Below are 20952 nucleotides of genomic sequence, written 5' to 3' on the forward strand. Positions count from 1 at the left end.
ACCACGCCCACCGACTCAACCGCCGCTCAGGGAGCCACGCCTACCCAACGCGATGACATCAGATAATCCAGCTCTCGGATGTCTGACGCAAAGACGTTGGGCACGTATTCGGTCGTGGAGTCCTGCCATGCCGGTGGCCGCCATGGGCGAGAGTGAGCGGTTGGTGTTGGACGGGTTTCTCAGCCGGCTCTACCAGTGTGGTAAGCGCGCCCTGTCACTGAGATGTGAGGGGAAGCGCCACGGGGTGTGGAAGGGAAGGGATAGGAAGAAAATTCTCTTGGCTCCGTCACCCCCCCCCCCCCCCCCCCCCACACACACTATAGCAAAGCTGCTGCAGGTGGTGTAAAGGACAGTTACCAACTTCCACTCAACTTGGGAGCCGAGGCTGGAGAAACTAGACTGAGGTGTACAAGAATTTGACAGGGTTAGAGAAGATGGTCAAAGAAAAGCTGTTTGTTGGTGCAAAGGACCAGGATTATGGTTTGGTGCTGGGGATGTGATAAAGACCTTTTTTCACTCCGCTGGGACTCACTGTCCATGAGGGTGCGTGAATCAAGAGACCATGAATGATCTGAGGAAGAAACAAGATGGGCACTTGAGGGAAATATGCTTGCGGAACTTCTGCGATATGGGGGGGGGGGGGGGGATTAGCATTGATTAGATTGATCTACAGAGAGGCCAAAGTGGATTGGATTTAAAGGACTGAATTTTTAAAAATTCATTTACAGGATGTGAGCGTCACTGGTTAGGCCAGCATTTATTGTCCATCCCTCGTTGCCCTTCAGAATGTGGTGGCGAGTTGCCTTCTTGAACCGCTGCAGTCATTGAGGTGTAGGTACACCCACTGTGCTGTTAGGGAGGGAGTTCCAGGATATTTATCCAGCGACAGTGAAGGAGCGGCGATATATTTCCAAGTCTGGGTGGTGAGTGACTTGTCTTGTCCTTCTAGATGTTGTGGTTTTGGAAGGTGCTGTCTGAGGAACGTTGGTGAGTTACTGCAGTGCATCTTGTAGATGGTGCACACGGCTGCCACTGTTCGTCAGTGGTGGAGGGTTTGAATATTTCTGGAAGGAGGAACAATCACACTGGCTGCTTTGTCCAGGATGGTGTTGAGCTTCTTGAGTGTTGTTGGAGCTGCACTCATCCAGGCAAGTGGAGAGTATTCCATTATGCACCTGACTTGTGCCTTGTAGATGGTGGACAGGCTTTGGGTGGGGGGGGGGGGTCAGTTACTTGCCGTAGGCTTCCTAGTCTTTGACCTGCCCTGGTAGCCGCAGTATTAATGTGGCTAATCCAGTTCAGTTTCTGATCAGTGGAAACTCCAATGATGTTGATTGTGGGGTATTCAGCATGGAATGTCATGGGGCAGTGGTTAGGTCCTCTCTTGTAGGAAATGGTCATTGCCTGGCACTTGTGTGGCGTGACTGTAACTTGCCACTTGTAAGCCCAAGCCTGGATATTGTCCAGGTGTTGAAGTATTTGGACATGGACTGCTTCAGTGTCTGAGGAGCCACGAATGGTGCTGAACATTGTGCAGTCATCTGCAAACATCCCCACATCTGACCTTATAATGGAAGGGAGGTCATTGATGAAGCAGCAGACGATGGTTGGGCCTAGGACACTACCCTGAGGAACTTCTGCAGTGATGTCCTGGAGCTGGGATGATTGACCTCCAACCACCACAACCAACTTCCTTTATGCCATATATGATTCCAACCAATGGAGTGTTTTCCCCTGATTCCCAGTAACTTCAGTTTAGCTAGGGCTCCTTGATGCCATACTCGGTCAAATGTTGGATAAAAGCAAATTACTGCGGATTCTGGAATCTGAAACCAAAGATGAAATGCTGGAAAATCTCAGCAAGTCTGGCAGCATCTGTAAGGAGAGAAAAGAGCTAACGTTTCGAGTCCAGATGTCCCTTTGTCAAAGCTTTGTCAGTGTTGCAACTGTACTGGAACAGCTTGGCGAGGGGTGCAGCAAGTTCTGGAGCACAGGTCGATTGGTGGGATAGTGTCAGGGCCCAGAAACTTTGCAATATCCAGTGCCTTCATCCGTTTCTTGATATCACGTGGAGTGAATCATGTTGTCTGAAGACTGATATCTGTGATGCTGGGGACCTCTGGAGGAGACCGAGATGGATAGTTCATCTGGCACTTCTGGCTGAAGATTATTGCGAATGCTTCAGCCTTGTCCATTGCACATATGTGCTGGGCTCCTCCAGCATTGAGGATGGGGATATTTGTGGAGCCGCCTCCTCCAGTGAGTTGTTTAATTGTCCCTCACCATTCACGACTGATGTGGCAGGACTACAGAGCTTAGATCTGATCAGTTTGTTGTGGAATCGCTTTGCTCTGTATCACTTGCTGTTTGGCACACAAGTACCCCTGTGTTGTATGTTCAGCAGGCCGACACCTCATTTTTAGGGATTTCCGGTGTTGCTCCTGGCATGCTCTCCTGCACTCTTCATTGAACCAGGGTTGATCCCCTGGCTTGGTGGTAATGGTAGGGGGGGGATATGCTGGGCCATGAGGTTGCAGATTGTGGTTGAATCCAATTCTGCTGCTACTGATGGCCCACAGCGTCTCATGGATGCCCAGTCTTGAGTTGCTCGATCTGTTCAAAGCCTATCCCATTTAGCACGATGGTAGTGCCACAGCAACATGATGGATAGTATCTTCAATGTGAAGATGGGACTTTGTCTCCACAAGGACTGTGTTGTTGGGCAGCATGGTGGCCCAGTGGTTAGCACTGCTGTCTCATGGTGCCGAGGTCCCAGGTTCGATCCTGGCTCTGGGTCACTCTCCGTGTGGAGTTTGCACATTCTCTCCGTGTTTGCATGGGTTTCGCCCCAACAATCCAAAAGATGTGCAGGGTAGGTGGATTGGCCACATTAAATTGCCCCTTAATTGGAAAAAATTGAGTACTCGAAATTTTTTTTTTAAAAAAGGACTGTGCTGAGGTCACTTCTACCGATACTGTCATGGACAGGTGCATCTGAAGCAGGCAGATTGGTGAGGATGAGGTAAAGTATGTTTTTCCCTCTTGTTGGTTCCCTCACCACCTGCTGCAGTCCCAGTCTAGCAGCTTTATCCTGCTGCAGACGACCAGCTCGGTCTATGGTGGTACTCTTGGTGACGGACATTGAAATCCCCACCCAGAGCATATTCTATGCCCTTGCCACCCTCAGTGCTTCCTCCAAGTGGTGTTCAACATGGAAGAGTATTGATTCATCAGCTGATGTTGGCCGGTATGTGATAATCATCAGGAGGTTTCTTTGCCCATGTTTAACCTGAAGCCATGAGACTTCATGGGGTCCAGAGTCGATGTTGAGGACTTCTAGGGTAATTCCTGCCCCACTGAATACCACTATGCCGCCACCACTGCTGGGTCTGTTCTGCCGGTGAGACAGAACATACCCAGGAATGGTGATAGTGGTGTCTGGGACATTGTCTGTAAGGTATGATTCTGTGAGTATGACTATGTCAGGTTGTTGTTTAACTGGTCTGTGAGACAGCTCTCCAAGTTTGGCACAAGCCCCCAGATGTTCATAAGGAGGACTTTGCAGGGCCTGGTTTGCCGATTGTTGTATCTGGTGCCTGGTTCGATGCTGGGTGGCCCATCCATTTCATTCCTTTTTTGTGTTTTCGTAGCGATTGAATACAACGGAGTGGCTTGTTAGGCCATTTAAGAGTTAACCACACTGCTGTGAGTCTGGAGTAACATGTAGGCTAGAGCAGATAAGGATGACAGATTTCCTTACCGTAAAGACATTAGTGAACCAGATGGGTTTTTACAACAATCGACAATGGTTTCATGGTCAACATTAGACTCTTAATTCCAGACATTTAAAAAAAAAAAAAAAAATTTAGAGTAGCCAATTATTTTTTTCCAATTAAAGGGCAATTTTTAGCGAGGCCAATCCACCTAACCTACACATCTTTGGGTTGTGGGGGTGAAACCCACATAGACATGGGGAGAATGTACAAACTCCACACGGACAGTGACCCAGGGCCGGGATTCGAACCTGGGTCCTCAGCCCTGGAGTCCCAGTGCTAACCACTGCGCCACATGCCGCCCCAACATTTTATTGAGTTTAAATTCCATCACCTGCCATAGTAGGATTCAAACCCGGGTCCCCAGATCATAATCCTGGGTCTCTGGATTACCAGTCCAGCGACAATACCACTATGCCATCGCCTGCCCATTAATGGCCTTCTCCTGTGTCATGGCGACTCTGACTTGTTAGCAGGGCTCTCTTGCTCCAACGGGTTAGGACAGAAGAGGCCTCAGTTTAACATCTCATCTGAAAGATGGCCTCTGATAGTGCGACATTCCATGCGTACTGCCACGGCCTGGAATATCAGAATAAGCTTTGGGATTGAGACTTTCGTTTATGATTTGTAACCGGGATTGGATAGGAGGGGAGAGCTGCCACCGATCCATGGCCCAAATACCAAAGTGCTTCACCATCAGTGGGTAACTTTGTGAAGTTTAATCCTTGTGTGCATTTGGGGAACTGCACAGCTATATATTTTTTTAAGCCTCTTTGAATTGTATTTTCAAAATTGACTATTACAGGAGAAGCTTCAGTGAGTGAACCGAAGGATAAGGGAGGAAAAATAAAGCTGAAAGGGAGGAAATGCAAGCAAAAGAAGAATGAAGAGCAAACACTTTGCCCAGAGGTCCAGTCTGTGCCTTGCAGCACTACACAAGCCAGAACAAGTGACTCGCTTGCAAAGACAGCAGCAAGCTCACTACACAGGACTCCAAAGTGTCTCGTCAAGCTTCGTGCTGAACTTCTCGATTCTGTGGGTGACTTTGCGGTGCAGGCAGAAACAAAGGGAGCGAAAGTCCCCAGTGATGGGATTGTCAACATCAGTGGGAAAAAGGCAGTAGAAGTCATAACCTTTACTGGATCTCGCAAGAGAAAGAAACCGGTTGTAGAAGAAGACGAAGTAAGCTTCTGAATTTATTTAATTCCAATAAGACATCTCTTAAAAATACTGGGCAATCCTCGCTTCCTCCGATCTAACTTAGTAATTACACTGGAAGCTGTCATGGCTACACAGGTTGTCTAGTACTGTTAACCTGTTCCTGTATGTTTATTTTCTCGCTCTTTTTTTCTTGAGTGCCAATTGCTTCCCGTCTGTCTTTTGCTATTTTTGCCTGCTTTAAATGGTAAATCTGCACCAGTACAAAAGAGATTCCTAACTAGGTTTTTAGAAGGAGATTTGAAGGAATGTGAGATTGCTTGCTTATCTTCTGGGCAGGTTCACTCATTGATGTCTGGCTTGTCTAATCTTAGCCAATGCTTCCTGGCATTGTGGATTGCCAAGTTGTTGAGTTACTGATTGCAGCATGATATGGACCATTATTGTATGGCACCAGCTAGCAAGACAGCTGTGCATGGGTCCATGTGCAGTCCTTGTGTCGCAGCATATCATGCACTATTTTATGCTGGTGAGACAAAATTCTTTATGGTTTGTGTTTTAGGAGATCCTTGTGCTGCATGGAAATGAGGAAAATAGAAATGACACCTAGCTTCTGTTGTGCTTCTCTAACTTGACCTTCAATTACTTATCCAGCAACCTTGTTGGTGGCTGGTTTCCCTCCAGGGTAGAATGGTTAACATTGACAAAGTTTCTGGGCCCACTAAATATCTGATCTAACTTTTGCTCCCTGTTTTACTCACCATCCTGCCACCTCTTCCCCCAACCTCTCCTCATTCTCCTCCCACCTCTGTTACTATCTCTGTCGTTTAAGTTTTTGTTTACACATTTGAGGGAAGAAGGTTTACTCCACTTTTAAATCTGATGTGATCATTATTGCAATGGTGGACTTCTGCATTGGTGCATTTAATTTTTGAATTAATTGATTTATATTTTCACATGTTCAGGTGGAGGAAATTGTTGAGCAGAACAACACGAAACAAAAAGTATTTAACCTGGCGAGGGTAAGACTTGTATCAGCTCCTTTTCTAGAACACAGACTTCATTAGAGCATTGTTCTCCGCAGAAACACAATGATATGCAACTCTATGTTTTGACCCTAATAATTGGGGCGGTGCGGGGAACCGATGAAGTAAGGAGGAGAATTTATTTTTACATAAAATATTTTTCTGATCTGGAATTCACTGCCTGAAAAGGTGGTGAAGCAGATTGAATAACGTCAAAAGGAAATTTGCAAAGGAAAAGAATTACCAGGCTATGAGGAAAGAGCAGAGGTTTGAGACTACATAGTGTGGTGGGTTTAACAGTATCTTTGTGCTGTATGATTCTACCATGGCTAACTGACAGGTGATAAAGAAACTGTCCAGCTTTGTGAAGACGGGTTTGGTAGACGCCTGTATGTAGCTGTACCAAGGTCCCAGGTTCAGTCTACACCTATGATGGATTTGCTGCTCTCAAGCAATTAGCTTTTAAAAAAAATATTTTTATTCCAAACCAAAGTATACAAAATACAAACAATCTCCAAAAACATATCACAATCCACACAGTTTGACATATATATTCCAGCATCTCCCTCCCCCAAACTCTCTGGCGGCAAACAAGGGAACAGAACATCCTCCACCTTATAAAGAACTCCTCCTCTGATTCTCTGAGAGCAAACTTAACTTTTTCCAATTTGAGAAACTTCGCCACATCCGGCAACCATGGCGACACACTCAATGTATCCATTGACCTCCACCCCAGTAGAATTCACCGCTGGGCAATTAGTGGCGAAGGACACAACATCTGCTCCCACCCCCTCCGGTAGCTCAGGCCTTTCCACCTAACGGATAGTCATACCTTGCAATTCCAGGCGCTTCTCCATCCGCTCCAAAGCTCTGCGAAGAGGGGCCACTGCTCTTTCATTTGCCTTGTATCAATTCTCTTGCATCTCTAGCTGATGCTGCCAGAGTCCTCCCTTGATCAACAGCTCAACAGGCAGTGGGATGGACGACCACGAGGTTCCTGACTCCATAGGACCATAGAATTGCTACAGTGTAGAAGGAGGCCATTTGGTCCATCGTGTCTGCACCGGCCCTCTGGAAGAGCACCCCTCCTAGGCCCACTTCCCACCCTATCCGCATAATCCCACCTAACCTGCACATCTTTGGACCGTGGGAGGAAATGGGAGCACCCGGAGGAAATCCACGCAAACACGGGGAGAAAATGACAACTCACCCAAGGTCCAAATTGAATCCGGGTCCCTGGCACTGTGAGGCAGCAGCGCTAATCACTGTGCTGCCCCTTCTAATTCATCTTCTAAATATTACAGACAAAAACCTGTTCAAATGATTTAGAAAGCAACATGGCTCTATGATTGAAACATAAACAAAATACTGCAGATGCTGGACATACTACAAAAGATGCTGGAAATACTCATCAGGTTGGGCTGTATTGGTAGACGGGAACAGATTTGACATTTCAGGTTGGGATGACTTCTCATCAGAATTTGAGAGTTAAGAGGGAGAGGAGTCCACTGCTAAAGCTCCATTCTTCAGCATGTTCCTGAGCAAGGTTTCTGTCCCTTTCCCATGGCCTATGGTCAGTATTCCCCCAAGCAGGGAAACTGGGTGCAGAGTTGGCCACGGTTCCTCCCATTATTTACATGATATAGGGTAATGAAGAAGCAGGCAGCATTTTTGAAGGAAGGAAAATTTAAGTGGGCACAGGCCTCCTTGTTCCACTTTCCCACTGTCTCTATATTCAACTTAGGATGGTATACTGAAGAAAAATCCCCACCTTTTTCTTCAGACATAATTACCACAAACATTCCCTTGGAGGTAGGCGCTGCTACTTTGCTGTTCAGGGAAAGTGTCATTCTATTGAAATTCTCAGGGTGTTCAAATCTATTACTGTTTGCATTGTGGTTAAGCTGGAGATATATATATATATGCCAATGCTAGCTAACTCATATTCATGATAATAAAAGGAATCACACTCACTTCAATCTGACGTGGGGCAGAGTTCGACCATTTTTGTCTCTGACAGTTGTCACGAGTGGTTTGACCCAAAGCCACAGCTCTAATTAAGTACTCCTCCATGCCTTCTGTAACTGAACCACGCAGATCCTCCACCTCTGGAGCTGCCACCTTATTTGATTTCTGCTGGGTGTGGTAACCTGCTGACATTCCACTTTGGCCAATCTCCAACAAAAGTGCCCATTATCCAGGCAGAAAGGTCTGCTCCAAACAGGAGCCACCTTGTGTGCGACAGATCAGCTCATGGCTGCCACCAGAAGTCCGCAATTAGCTTCTTATGGTATGCCTGTGGGTGTGGTGGAGGGGTCATTTTGAACATGCATTCACTCTTTGGCTGCAAAACCTGCTTGCATCACTCTCGTGTGGACAGCATTGTGCTTACTTGGTTTTATACTCCATGGTTGACTGGTCCACCCAGGTTCGCACGGGAATGATAGTCATTTGGGGAAAAGCATGCCAGGCACTCTGAGATCATCATCCCAATGGGAATCGCTGTCTCTCAGCAGGGAAAACAACATCCAAAATAAATAAAATGGAGGATCACTGTTGATGCCTTTCTCTTTACAGGCCCGCTTGGAAGTGCACAGATTTGGCATCACGGGATACAAAAAAGAACAGCAAAGACTGTTTGAACAAGAGCGAGCTGTTATGCTTGGTGCTAGAGTATGTCACATCGATTACTCTTTGTGAATAAGTATTTGTAAATAATCTGCTGTGGTTCCCAGTATTGACTCTTTCCTCCTAGATACAGTTTGCCTCAGAAATTAATGTATTGTTGATTTCTGCTCTTCATCCAGTTTGTAGAATAGAGATGATGTGCCCTTTGCCCTGGCACTCCAGCTTATCAAGCTCAGGCAGCTCTTCCTGTTTATTTCTCCTCCTTCCTGCTTTGCCCTCCAGGAATTTCATGGGACTGGAGGTTTGGAAAGAGCTGTGGCCTCATTGGTAGATGAATCAAAAATTAGACAGTAATATATTTTAGTAATGACAACTTGGAATATGGGCAAATGAGAACATGGGTTTGAACTCTTTGTCACTATGTCCAGTTCTATAGTGGTAGACCATGGAGACAAAGCTTGCATAGCCCCCTGCCTCCACTCCCCCATTAGCCCGAGGGGTTATATATGCAAACCGTAATTTCACTTACTCTATTAGCTGGGTTCAAGCCAGATGGACGGTTGAGCACATATTCCAGGCTGACACTCCAATGCAATGCTGAGGGTAGGCTGCATTGTCAACACTCTCATCTTTTGGAAACGTTAAGCAGAGGCTGCATCTGCTCTCTTCGATGGATGCCACAGTACTATTCAAAGAAAAGGAAGGAACGTTCTCCCCAGTGTTCTGTATAATAGGATCCTACATATTAATGTATTCACTTGCAGGGCTGGTTTAGCACAGTGGGCTAAGGCAGCTGGCTTGTAATGCAGAACAAGACCAGCAGCGCGGGTTCAATTCCCGTTCCAGCCTCCCCAAACAGGCGCTGGAATGTGGTGACTAGGGGCTTTTCACAGTAACTTCATTGAAGCCTACTTGTGACACTAAGCGGTTATTATTTTATTCATGCATATAATAGAACAAAATGCTCTTCTGTAGGAAATTCACATGTAAATTGTGACAGTACTATCTTCGAATTTGAAAATCACAGCCTGATGTTTAGTCCTTTTACCATTTTGCTTCTGCTCCAGCCCCCAAAACGCGAATATGTAAATTACAAAAGTTACCAGGAAATGATGAAAAATAAAGCCGCGGTGAAACCTATGAAAATGGTTAGTATTGTTTCATCTGAGTACATTATTTCAGCTGGGTGTTTTAATGTTGAAAATTTGTCAGACCTTTTTCTACTTGTGACATGAGCTTCAGAGCATAGTTAAATAACAACCCTTCGGATTTTGCTGATTTAAACTTATTGGTTAACATATTAGTATGAATAGAAGATTGGCTGGCTGGCAGAAAACTTGAGTATGCGTAAATAGGTCTTTTTCTGATTGTTAGGATGTGACAAGTGGAGTTACATAGGAGTCTGTTAGGGTCTCAACCTTTTACAATTTGTATTAGTAACTCAGATGATGGGAGGCAAAGGCATGGTAGTTAAATTTACAGATGAGACAAAGTTGGTCGGAAAGTATATTGTGAAGAGGACATAAGGAGGTTGCAGACAGATATGGTTAGGTTGAGTGAGTGGGCGAAATCTGGCAGATGGAATATAATGTGGAAAAATGTGAAGTTGTTCATTTGGCAGGAAGAATAAAAAAGCAGAGTATTACTTAAACCGAGAACGACTGCAGAATTCCATGGTGCAGAGGGATCTTGGTGTTCTACTGCATGAGTCACAAAAAGTTAGTATGCAGATACAGCAAGTAAACAATAAGGTTAGTTGAATGCCAATCTTTATTACAAGAGGAATTCAACATAAAGGTAAGGATGTTATGCTTCAGTTACACAGGCCGTTGGTGAGACCACCCTTTTTAAAATATAAATTTAGAGTACCCAATTCTTTCTTTTCCAATTAAGGGGCAATTTAGCGTGCCCAATTCACCTACTCTGCACGTCTTTGGGTTGTGGGGGTGAGACCCATGCAGACAGGGGAGAATGTGTAAACTTCATATGGATAGTGACCCGGAGCTGGGATTGAACCCGGTTCCTCAACCCCGTGAGGCAGCAGTGCTAACCACTGCGCCACCGTGCCATCCTAGAGACCACTCTCGAATACTGTGCCGTTTTTGTTCTCCGTAGTTAATGAAGGATGTAAATGCATTGGAGGCACTTCAGAGGAGGTTTACTAGGTTGATAACTGGAATGAGTGAGTTGACTTATGAAGGATGATTGGACAGGTTGGGCTTGTTTCCACTGGAGTTGAGAAGAATGAGGGGTGACTTGATTGAGTATGTAAGATCCTCCACAAGGTGGATGTAGAAAGGATATTTCCTTTTGTGGGTGAGTCCAGAACTAGGGGGCACTGTTTTAAAATTCAGGGTCACCCTTTATGGGCAGAGATGGGAAATATTTTTTCTTAAGAGGGTTGTGTGATTCTGGAATTCTTTTTTTTTAAAATATATTTATTAAAGTTTTTAAACAATTTTTTCTCCCTTACAAACAATAACCCCCCCCCCTCGTAACAAAAAAAAAACGAGAAATCGCGCAGAGCAAGATATAGACATGGCAAAATGATATATTTACACAGCTTTGTACACTGGCCCTCACCTGTACGTGCCAGTTTCCCCAACCCTTCATGTTATCTCCTGCTCATCCCCCCCCCCCCCCCCCCTCCCAAGGTTGCTGCTGCTGCTGACCGACCTTCCTCTAACGCTCCGCGAGATAGTCTAGGAACGGTTGTCACCACCTGTAGAACCCCTGCGCAGACCCTCTCCAGGCGAACTTAATCCTCTCCAACTTTATGAACCCAGCCATATCATTTATCCAGGCTGGGGGGGCTTCGCCTCCTTCCACATTAGCAAGATCCTTCGCCGGGCTACTAGGGACGCAAAGGCCAGAATGACGGCCTCTTTCGCCTCCTGCACTCCCGGTTCGTCCACTACTCCAAATATAGCTAGCCCCCAGCTTGGCTTGACCCGGACTTTCACCACCTGAGATATTGCTCCCCCCACTCCTCTCCAGAACCCCTCCAGTGCCGGGCATGACCAAAACATATGGACATGGTTCGCCGGGCTCCCTGAGCACCTTCCACATCTGTCCTCTACCCCAAAGAACCTACTCAACCTCGCCCCCGTCAAGTGCGCTCTGTGGACCACCTTAAATTGTATCAGGCTGAGCCTGGCACATGAGGAGGAGGAATTAACCCTACCTAGGGCATCAGCCCACAGACCTTCCTCGATCTCCTCCCCCAGCTCCTCCTCCCATTTACCCTTCAACTCTTCTACCAGCGCTTCCCCCTCTTTCAACTCCTGGTGTATTTCCGACACCTTGCCCTCCCCGACCCATACACCCGAGATCACCCTATCTTGAACTTCTTGTGCCGGGAGCAACGGGAATTCCCTCACCCGTCGCCTCACAAAAGCCCTCACCTGCATATATCTAAAGGCATTTCCCGGGGGTAACTCGAACATCTCCTCCAGTGCCCCTAGGCTCGCAAACGTCCCGTCGATGAACAGGTCCCCCATTCTTCCAATCCCCGCCCGATGCCAGCTCTGGAACCCCCCCCGTCCATCTTCCCCGGGACAAACCGGTGGTTACCCCTGATCGGGGACCACACCGATGCTCCCATTGCACCCCGGTGCCGTCTCCACTGGCCCCAGATCCTTAGCGTTGCCGCCACCACCGGGCTCGGGGTATACTTTGTCGGCGAGAGCGGCAGCGGTGCCGTCACCAACGCCCCCAGGCTCGTTCCTTTACAGGATGCCATCTCCATCCTCTTCCATGCCGCCCCCTCTCCCTCTATAACCCACTTGCGGATCATCGGCACATTTGCTGCCCAGTAGTAGCTCCCCAGGTTTGGCAGCGCCAACCCCCCTCGGTCCCTACTGCGTTCCAGGAACCCTCTCCTTACTCTCGGGGTCTTATTCGCCCACACAAACCCATAATACTCCTGCCTACTCTCTTAAAAAAGGCCTTGGTGATCACGATGGGAAGGCACTGAAACACAAACAGAAACCTCGGAAGGACCACCATTTTGACCGACTGCACTCTACCCGCCAGCGAGAGCGGTAACATGTCCCATCTTTTGAAATCCTCCTCCATTTGCTCCACCAACCTCGTCAGATTCAGTTTATGTAGGGTCCCCCAACTCCTGGCTATCTGGATCCCCAGATACCGAAAGCTCCCCTCCGCCCTCCTCAGCGGTAGGACCCTATCCCTTTTCTTGGTCCCCCGCCTGTAATACAAAGAGCTCACTCTTCCCTACATTGAGCTTATAGCCCGAAAACTCCCCAAACTCCCTTAGAGTCTGCATGACCTCCACCATCCCCTCCATTGGATCCGCCACGTACAGCAACAGGTCATCCGCATATAGCGACACCCGATGCTCTTCTCCCCCTCGGACCACCCCCCTCCATTTATTAGACACCCTCAATGACATGGCCAATGGTTCGATCGCCAATGCACACGACAGGGGGCACCCCTGCCTCGTCCCTCGGTACAGTCGAAAGTACTCGGACCTCTGCCAGCTCATCACTACACTCGCCATCGGGGCTCTGTAAAGGAGCTTAACCCAACTGATAAACCCTACCCCGAACCCAAACCTACGCAGCACCTCCAAGAGGTACTCCCACTCTACTCGGTCAAAGGCCTTCTCCGCGTCCATAGCTGCCACTATCTCCACCTCTCCCTCCTCCGATGGCATCATTATCACATTTAAGAGCCGCCGCACATTGGTGTTTAGTTGCCTGCCCTTTACAAATCCCGTCTGGTCCTCGTGGATTACCCCCGGGACACAGTCCTCGATCCTCGTGGCCAGCACTTTTGCCAGCAACTTTGCATCCACATTGAGGAGCGAGATCGGCCTGTACGATCCACATTGCAGTGGGTCCTTGTCCCGCTTTAGGATCAAAGAAATTGTCGCTTCCGACATTGTCGGGGGCAGGGTCCCCTCCTCTCTTGCCTCATTAAAGGTCCTCATCAGTAGCGGGGCCAACAGGTCTGCGTACTTCCTGTAGAACTCCACCGGGAATCTGTCCGGTCCCGGGGCCTTCCCCGCCTGCATGCTCCCCAAACCCTTGCTCAGCTCCTCCAACCCAATTGGTGCCCCCAAACCAGTCACCTCTTGCTCCTCCACCCTCGGGAATCTCAGCTGATCTAGGAATCGTCTCAACCCCTCTTCCCCCGCTGGGGGCTGGGATCTGTACAGCTCTTCATAAAAGGCCTTGAATACCTCGTTTATTTTCGTCGCACTCCGAACCGTTGCTCCCCTTCCATCTTTGACTCCCCCTATTTCCCTCGCTGCCATCCTCTTACGGAGCTGGTGTGCCAGCATCTGACTAGCCTTTTCCCCATACTCGTAGGTCGCCCCCTGCGCTTTCCTCCACTGTGCCTCCGCCTTCCCTGTGGTCAACAGGTCAAACTCCATCTGGAGCCGTCGTCTTTCCCCAAGTAATCTTTCCTCCGGGGCCTCTGCGTATCTCCTGTCCACTCTCAAAATCTCCCCCACTAACCTCTCCCTTTCCATACCCTCTGTCTTCTCCCTATGAACCCTAATGGAAATTAACTCTCCCCTGATCACCGCCTCCCATACCACCCACACCCGCACCGCCCCGTTGTCGTTGGCCTCCATGTACCTTTCGATACACCCCCTCACCTTTCCACACACCACCTTGTCCGCCAACAGTCCCACATCCAGCCGCCACAACGGGCGTTGGTCCCTCTCCTCTCCCAGCTCCAGTTCCACCTAGTGCGGGGCATGGTCCGAAACGGCTATAGCCGAATACTCCGTCCCCTCCACCCTCGGGATGAGCGCCCTACCCAGAACAAAGAAATCTATCCGGGAGTAGGCTTTGTGTACATGGGAGAAGAAAGAAAATTCCCTGGCCTGCGGCCTTGCAAACCGCCATGGGTCCACTCCCCCCATCTGATCCATAAACCCCCTAAGTACCTTGGCCGCCGCCGGCCTCTTTCCAGTCCTTGATTTGGAGCGGTCCAGTGCTGGATCGAACACTGTATTGAAGTCCCCTCCCATTATCAGGCCTCCTATCTCCAGGTCCGGAATGCGCCCCAACATGTGCTTCATGAATCCTGCATCATCTCAGTTCGGGGCGTATACGTTTACCAACACCACCCACGTCTCTTGCAGCCTACCGCTCACCATTACATATCGCCCTCCATTGTCCGCTACAATAATCTTGGCCTCAAATGACACCCGCTTTCCCACCAATATTGCCACCCCTCTATTCTTCGCGTCCAGTCCCGAGTGGAATACCTGTCCTACCCATCCCTTTCTTAACCTGACCTGGTCCGCCACCTTCAGATGTGACTCTTGGAGCATGGCCACGTCCGCCTTCAGTCCCTTTAAGTGCGCGAATACTCGAGCCCTCTTCACCGGCCCATTCAGGCCCCTCACATTCCACGTTATCAGCCGGATTGGAGGGGCTCTCACCCCCCCCCCCCACGCCCCGCCGACTAGCCATCTCCTTTTCTGGGCCAGTCCCGTGTCCACGCCTCCCTCACCCTACAGTCCCCCAGACGTCCCGACCACCTCTTCTGTGTCCCATTCCCTTTCGGCCAGTGCAGCAGCAACCCTTTTTCCCCTCCCCTCCCCCCCCCGCTAGACCCCTGTCTAGCTTTTTTGCTCCCCCCATGTCACTCCCGTAAGTCAGCTGACGCCTGCTGACCCCGGCTTCCCCCGCCGTCCCATTGACCTCCCCGTGTGGGAGTCTCCCAATCCATATGCATTCCTTCGTTCCCCTTCCCGCCTTTCTTCCCGCGCGCGGGAAAAAAACCCGTGCTTTCCAAAGCACGCTCCGCCCCCTCTGGCACAGCTCCTGTCGCGGCCTTGTCTCTCTCCCCCAGCCCATGTAACATTTCCTGCGCGTAATTGACCCCCTATTTGCAACAACCATCACACATCAAACCCCAAAACATCCCCCCCCCCCCCCCCACCCTCCCAAACCCTCAGAGTCCAACTTTTCGGCTTGTACAAAGGTCCACGCCTCCTCAGGCGTTTCAAAGTAATAGTGTTGGCCCTTGTATGTGACCCAGCCGCGCTGGCTGCAGCATTCCGAATTTCACTTCTTTCCGGTACAACGCCGCTTTGGCCCGGTTGAAACCCGCTCTCCGCTTTGCAACCTCCGTGCTCCAGTCCGGGTATATTCGGACCTCTGCATTGTCCCACTTACTGTTCCGCTCCTTCTTAGCCCATCTCAGGACCCACTCTCTGTCCGTGAACCGGTGGAACCTCACCACCATCGCCCTTGGCGGCTCATTTGCCTGGGGCTTCTTCGCCAGCACCCGATGTGCCCCGTCCAACTCCAGCGGCCTCGAAGGGGCCTTCGTGCCCATCATCGTCTCGAGCATCGTGCTCGCGTATGCCCCGGCATCAGCCCCCTCCACTCCCTCAGGGAGACCCAGGATTCGCAGATTCTTTCTCCTCGACCTGTTCTCCAGGTCTTCGAGTCTTCCCGCCCACCTCTTGTGCAGCGCCTCGTTCTGCTCCACTCTCACCGCCAGGCCCACGAGCTCGTCCTCGTTCTGACTGACTCTTTTCTGTACCTCCTGGATCTTAGCTTCGTGGGCCTTCTGCGTGATCCCGAGTCCTTCAATTGCCGAAAGCATAGGCGCCAACATCTCTTTGCGCATCTCCGAGCAGCGCTTGATGAACTCCTGCAGCTCCCCTTTGTCCCTGGTCGCCGCCATTTTGTTTTCTTTCCCTCGCTTCTCCCGTTGCTCCAGTGCCGCTCCTTTGGCCGTTACACTTCTGGTCCGTTTCATAGAAGTTGGCAGCGTTTGCTTCACCAGTCTGCCCCAAAAAGTCTATGGAAACTCCTGAAAAAGGTCTGAGAGTCGGTTCCAGACGGGAGCTGCCGAATGCGCGACCTACTCCTCCATGGCCGCCACCAGAAGCCTCGTCCCCGCCTCTTAAATGGCCTTGGTAGATCCTTTCACAGTTGTTCCCTCTGCTGCTAGAATTCACCTTTGATAGAGTCAAGTCAGATTGCAGCTTTAAGCTTGCCCTTCCCCCGCCTGCATGCTGGAAGAGGCCTCTGTCAGATCAAGCCAAATCCTTCACTGTTTCTGCTGGGTCTGGCAGCCAAAAGACACAACATTCCTGGGGGACACCGTCAGGGGAATGCTGCAGTCTTCTTCCCATACCGGGAAATGTCAAACAAATGCCGTGGGGGCCCTGTAAAAGAGCCCAAAAGTCCGTTCCAAGCGGGAGCTGCCAAATATGCGACCTAGCTCTGCATAGCCGCACCCGGAAGTCGATTCTGGAATTCTGTAGGTGGAAGTGGGGTCATTAATATTTTTAAGACGGAGGTAGATACGTTTTTGTTAGGCAAAGGAATCAAAGGTTCTTGGGGCTAAAATTTTAAACACAAACCGATCAGCCCTGAATTTATTGAAGCAGGATCGAGGGGCAAACTGGCCTACCTCTGCTCCTATTTTGTATGATTTGTGCTGTTTATGGTTAAGTGCAACATATTTATTCACTCCTGAATTTCTAAATCTTTCCTTTCTCACTTTAGAACTCAAAATCCACACTTCCAAGGAGAAAGAAAGAAGAAAAGTGAGTTAATTATGAAACCAGTGGTTATGCGGGGTGGTTTGGGGGGGGGGGGGGGGGGTGAACCTTTAATGCTCTTATTTCAAACTGTCTACTTCAGCCTCATGGTTTCCCTTCAAATTTTAATGTTTGTTGTCTGTGTGTCTCTTTAATTTTCATCCATGCTGGCCACACATCCTCTCAAAGTTCATCTCACCTCACCCAAGAGATTCATCTCTTAATCCCTCGATTCCCACTGAACCACTGAAACTTCTCTCCCTCATGCCAGTGCTAGCAGATATTTATAATGGTTCACTCTCTATCTTCGGGCAGTATTGTCTCTCTTTCATAACAACCATTATCAACATGCTTACAAAGATGCACTGATAGCTGCCAGCTCTGCGTATATGTTGTTAGGCTGTAAATTATTCCAGCTAAATATTCTGATAACCGAAGGTTTCGTAAAATTGTGAAACCACACTCCCCTTCCCAACTATTAGCAGGTGATGGTGAAAGAGCAGGGATATGGTTCCAAGACAGGATAATGTGTGACTCGGGAACTTGAAAGCAGTGGTGTTCCCTTGCCTCTGCTGCCCTTGTTCTTGTAAGTGGTAGAGGTTGCAGGTTTGGAAGGTGCTGTCGAAGGAACCTTGGTAAGTGGCTGGAGTGCATCTTATAAGGTGGGACACACTGCTACCATTATAAACCGGTTCTAGGGAGTGTAAATGTTTAAATTGGTGGATGGGGTGTCAGTCAAGCAGGCTGCTTTGTTCTAGGTGGTTTCAGCCTTTGTTGGAGCTGCACATATCCAGGCCAGGGTTAAGTATTCGATCACACTCGATCACGTGTCTTGTAGATTGTGGACAGGCTTTGAGAAGTCGGGAGGTGAATTACTTGCTGCAAAAGTCTTAGCTCTGGCCTCCTTTTGTGGACAGTGTTTGTATGGCTGGTCCAGTTAAATTTCTTATTAGTGGTGACCGTAGTGGTGCTGTAGTAATGCTGTTCAATATTAAGGCGAGATGTGTGTGTGTTGTCCAAGCTTGAGTGTTGTCCAAATGCTTCAGCCTCGTCTTTTGCACTGTTGTGCTGAGCTCCGCTATCATTGAGAATGCAGATATTTATGGAACAGTCTCCTCCGGTAGGTTGTTTAATTATCCACGACCATACAGGACTTGATCTGATTGGTTAGCTGTGGGGATTACTTAGCTCGGTCTACAGACTACTGCTTTTGCTGTTTAGCAAGCATGTAGTTCTGTGTCATAGGCTTTTGTGTATGCTTAATGCTGCTACCATGTTCTCCTGCACTCCTCATTGAACCAGGATTGGTCCCCTGTTCTGTTGCGAGTGCCAAAAAAACAATGGTTTGAAGATGGGACTTCGTCCCCAGAAGGAGTGTAGTGCTTGTGGCTACCAATACTTTATGGGCAGATCCATCTCCCAGGTGGGTACATGAGGATGAGATCAAGTAGTTTTTCCCCCCCTCCTTATTGGTCCTCTCACTGACTGTTGCAGGCCTAGTCCAGCAGATATGGCTGTTAGGACTCAGCCCCCTTCACATGTCACCCTTGGTTTGGTGGGTAGCACTCTGGTCTCTTAGTCAGACGCCCCACTCCAGAGTTTTGAGCACACAATCAGGATCAACACTATAGTGCAATACTGAGGGAGCACTTCACAGTTGGAGGTGTGATCTTTTGGATGAGATGCGCATCTAAACTGGTCTGCTCTGAGGAGCAGTGCGATGCTAAAACCAACAGATAATCTAGTCACTTCTTAAAAATTTTTTTTTTAAAATTTAGAGTACCCAATTATTTCTTTTTCTAATTGAGGGGAAATTTAGCGTGGTCAATCCACCTAACCTGCACATCTTTGGGTTGTGGGGGTGAAACCCACGCAGAAACGGGGAGAATGTGCAAACCCACACAGACGGTGACACAGGGCCGGGATTCGAACCCCTGTCCTCAGCCCCAGTGCTGACCACTGTGCCACGTGCTGCCCTTGATAATCTGGTCACTGAACAATAATGTGATAAATGTGATCATGCAATGCACAAATTGGCTGCCACATTTCTTACACTACACTTAGTGGGTTGTAAAACATTTTGGGATGACCGGCATTATATAAATGCAAGTTATTTCATATTCTGGGAATGTCAGTTTCTGCTCAGCATGGTCTCAGCTCAGCCCGTTTGAAATTTTCATCACTTGCTTTGTCTCCTCCACCCTCATTGCTGTCCTGACCAGCCTACCATTTTCCAAAAATGTAAGAACACAAGAATTAGGAGGAGTAAGCTAATCCAAAACTGCTGCACCAAGTCCTGCTCATCCATCGCTTTCATTTTCATTGACGTACATTGTCTACTAAGGCCTCAAATCTTATCCTTGCCTCTGCTCCCATGAACTTTCTCTGAAATGTGCTTTATCCCTACTGTCTCTTGACCTTCATTCCTCACCATTAATGGAACTCTTGGTTTTCCCACCTCGCTGTCCTCAAAAATGAAATCGAACGAAAATGAACACATGGACCAAGCTGATGGCCACTGTTCTAATCTCTTCTCTTTTAGCTTAGTGCGCATTTTATTGTTCTCTTGCGCCTCTGTGAAATCTCTTGGGAAGCTCTTCTATATTCGTCACTCAGAAATGCATGTTTTTTAAAATATAAAGTTAGAGTACCCAATTCTTTTTTTTCCCCAATTAAGGGGCAATTGAGCATGGCCAATCCACCTACCCTGCACATCTTTGGGTTGTGGGGGTGAAACCCACGCAGACACAGGGAGAATGTGCAAACTCCACACGGACAGTGACCCGTGGCCGGGATTTGAACCCGGGTCCTCAGCACCGTAGGCAGCAATGCTCAGAAATGCATGTTGATTAATTTGAGTTGGTGAGACAATCCACCAAAAACCTCTGCTGGATAAAGAGTGACAAGTTGTGTGAAGAACTGACTTTAACCCCTCCAAAATTAACTTGTATTTGGTTTCTACAGGAGGAACAAGAGGTCTGAAATAATCCCTACTGGGCAGGTGGGACGATTTAAAAATGGAGCGCTGATTCTCAGTGACAGTGACATCAAGAGAATCAAAACCAGAACCAAGCCAAAACATGTGTAAAATTTTTTGCAATTTCCAAAAATCTGTTTTATTTTAGTCACAAAATAAATGTTTCTTTGGTCAGAATTCCGCTCAGTTGGTCTGTTTTTGTTGCACTGTTTGGTTGAGGGGCTACCTCTTCAACTAATTTTGGTGAGCTTAAAGTTGCTAAGTGTGGGATTTAATTTTTGTTTTGCCCCTAGTCAATAGGATCAAACCACCTCCAGCTCAGTTTTAAATAAGCTTTGTTTTGGAAACAGTAAAAATTGGAGAGAATCAAGAGTGTGGATGAATAAGAACTGAGAAAATCTTACTCAACGCAGGTTCATCCGATCATCCAAATGGAATGTAATCATCAGGAAATGTAAGCTTAAAATCTGCCCATACTTTCATTAGCAGAGGGGATGTAGACTTCAATAACTCAAAATAGCTCCCTGGAATAAGTTGAGCTGGGCTCTTTCTGTTAAGTGTTTCAAGTGATGGACATTGAAGTGCAGAAACTAACAACCAAACCACGGGGTCCTGAGCTAGGAGAGGTTAAAGAACCTAGGATTGTTTAATCTAGAACGTGTTTGTACGTGACTACCTTTTCAGAGGATGGTGACCACCCAAGACGTCAAAACAACTAAATGGATCATTGTGGGGGGCAATTGAGAATAATTCATCTTTGGGATAAGACAATGGTCTTTCAATACCTGTTTTCCTGAGTATTACATCTCTGGAAATGTCCTACTTTGTAAATCTCAATTCTGTAAT

The 20952-nt window shown here is 48.2% G+C and overlaps 1 protein-coding gene across 1 annotated transcript; it reads left to right on the top strand.

Annotated features, from left to right (window-relative positions):
* Positions 1-37: 37 nt before the first annotated feature.
* fsaf1 (40S small subunit processome assembly factor 1) lies at positions 38-20283 on the top strand. Its single transcript, XM_072498471.1, has 7 exons — positions 38-200; positions 4579-4955; positions 5897-5953; positions 8534-8629; positions 9652-9732; positions 17095-17135; positions 20094-20283. Exons 1-7 carry the CDS (start codon positions 53-55, stop codon positions 20215-20217), a joined length of 924 nt encoding a protein of 307 aa, XP_072354572.1. The 5' UTR covers positions 38-52; the 3' UTR covers positions 20218-20283.
* Positions 20284-20952: the final 669 nt, after the last annotated feature.

This window comes from Scyliorhinus torazame, chromosome 4 (assembly GCF_047496885.1).
Source record: "Scyliorhinus torazame isolate Kashiwa2021f chromosome 4, sScyTor2.1, whole genome shotgun sequence".
Lineage (NCBI taxonomy): Eukaryota > Metazoa > Chordata > Chondrichthyes > Carcharhiniformes > Scyliorhinidae > Scyliorhinus > Scyliorhinus torazame.

What these genes read in the sequence shown, in the direction of transcription:
- fsaf1 (XM_072498471.1), top strand. Translation starts at nt 53, where the DNA reads ATGACATCAGATAATCCAGCTCTCGGATGTCTGACGCAAAGACGTTGG. An exon ending in CGGTGAAACCTATGAAAATG is followed by an intron (nt 9,733 to 17,094) that starts GTTAGTATTGTT and finishes TTCTCACTTTAG; the next exon opens with AACTCAAAATCCACACTTCC. An exon ending in AGGAGAAAGAAAGAAGAAAA is followed by an intron (nt 17,136 to 20,093) that starts GTGAGTTAATTA and finishes TGGTTTCTACAG; the next exon opens with GAGGAACAAGAGGTCTGAAA.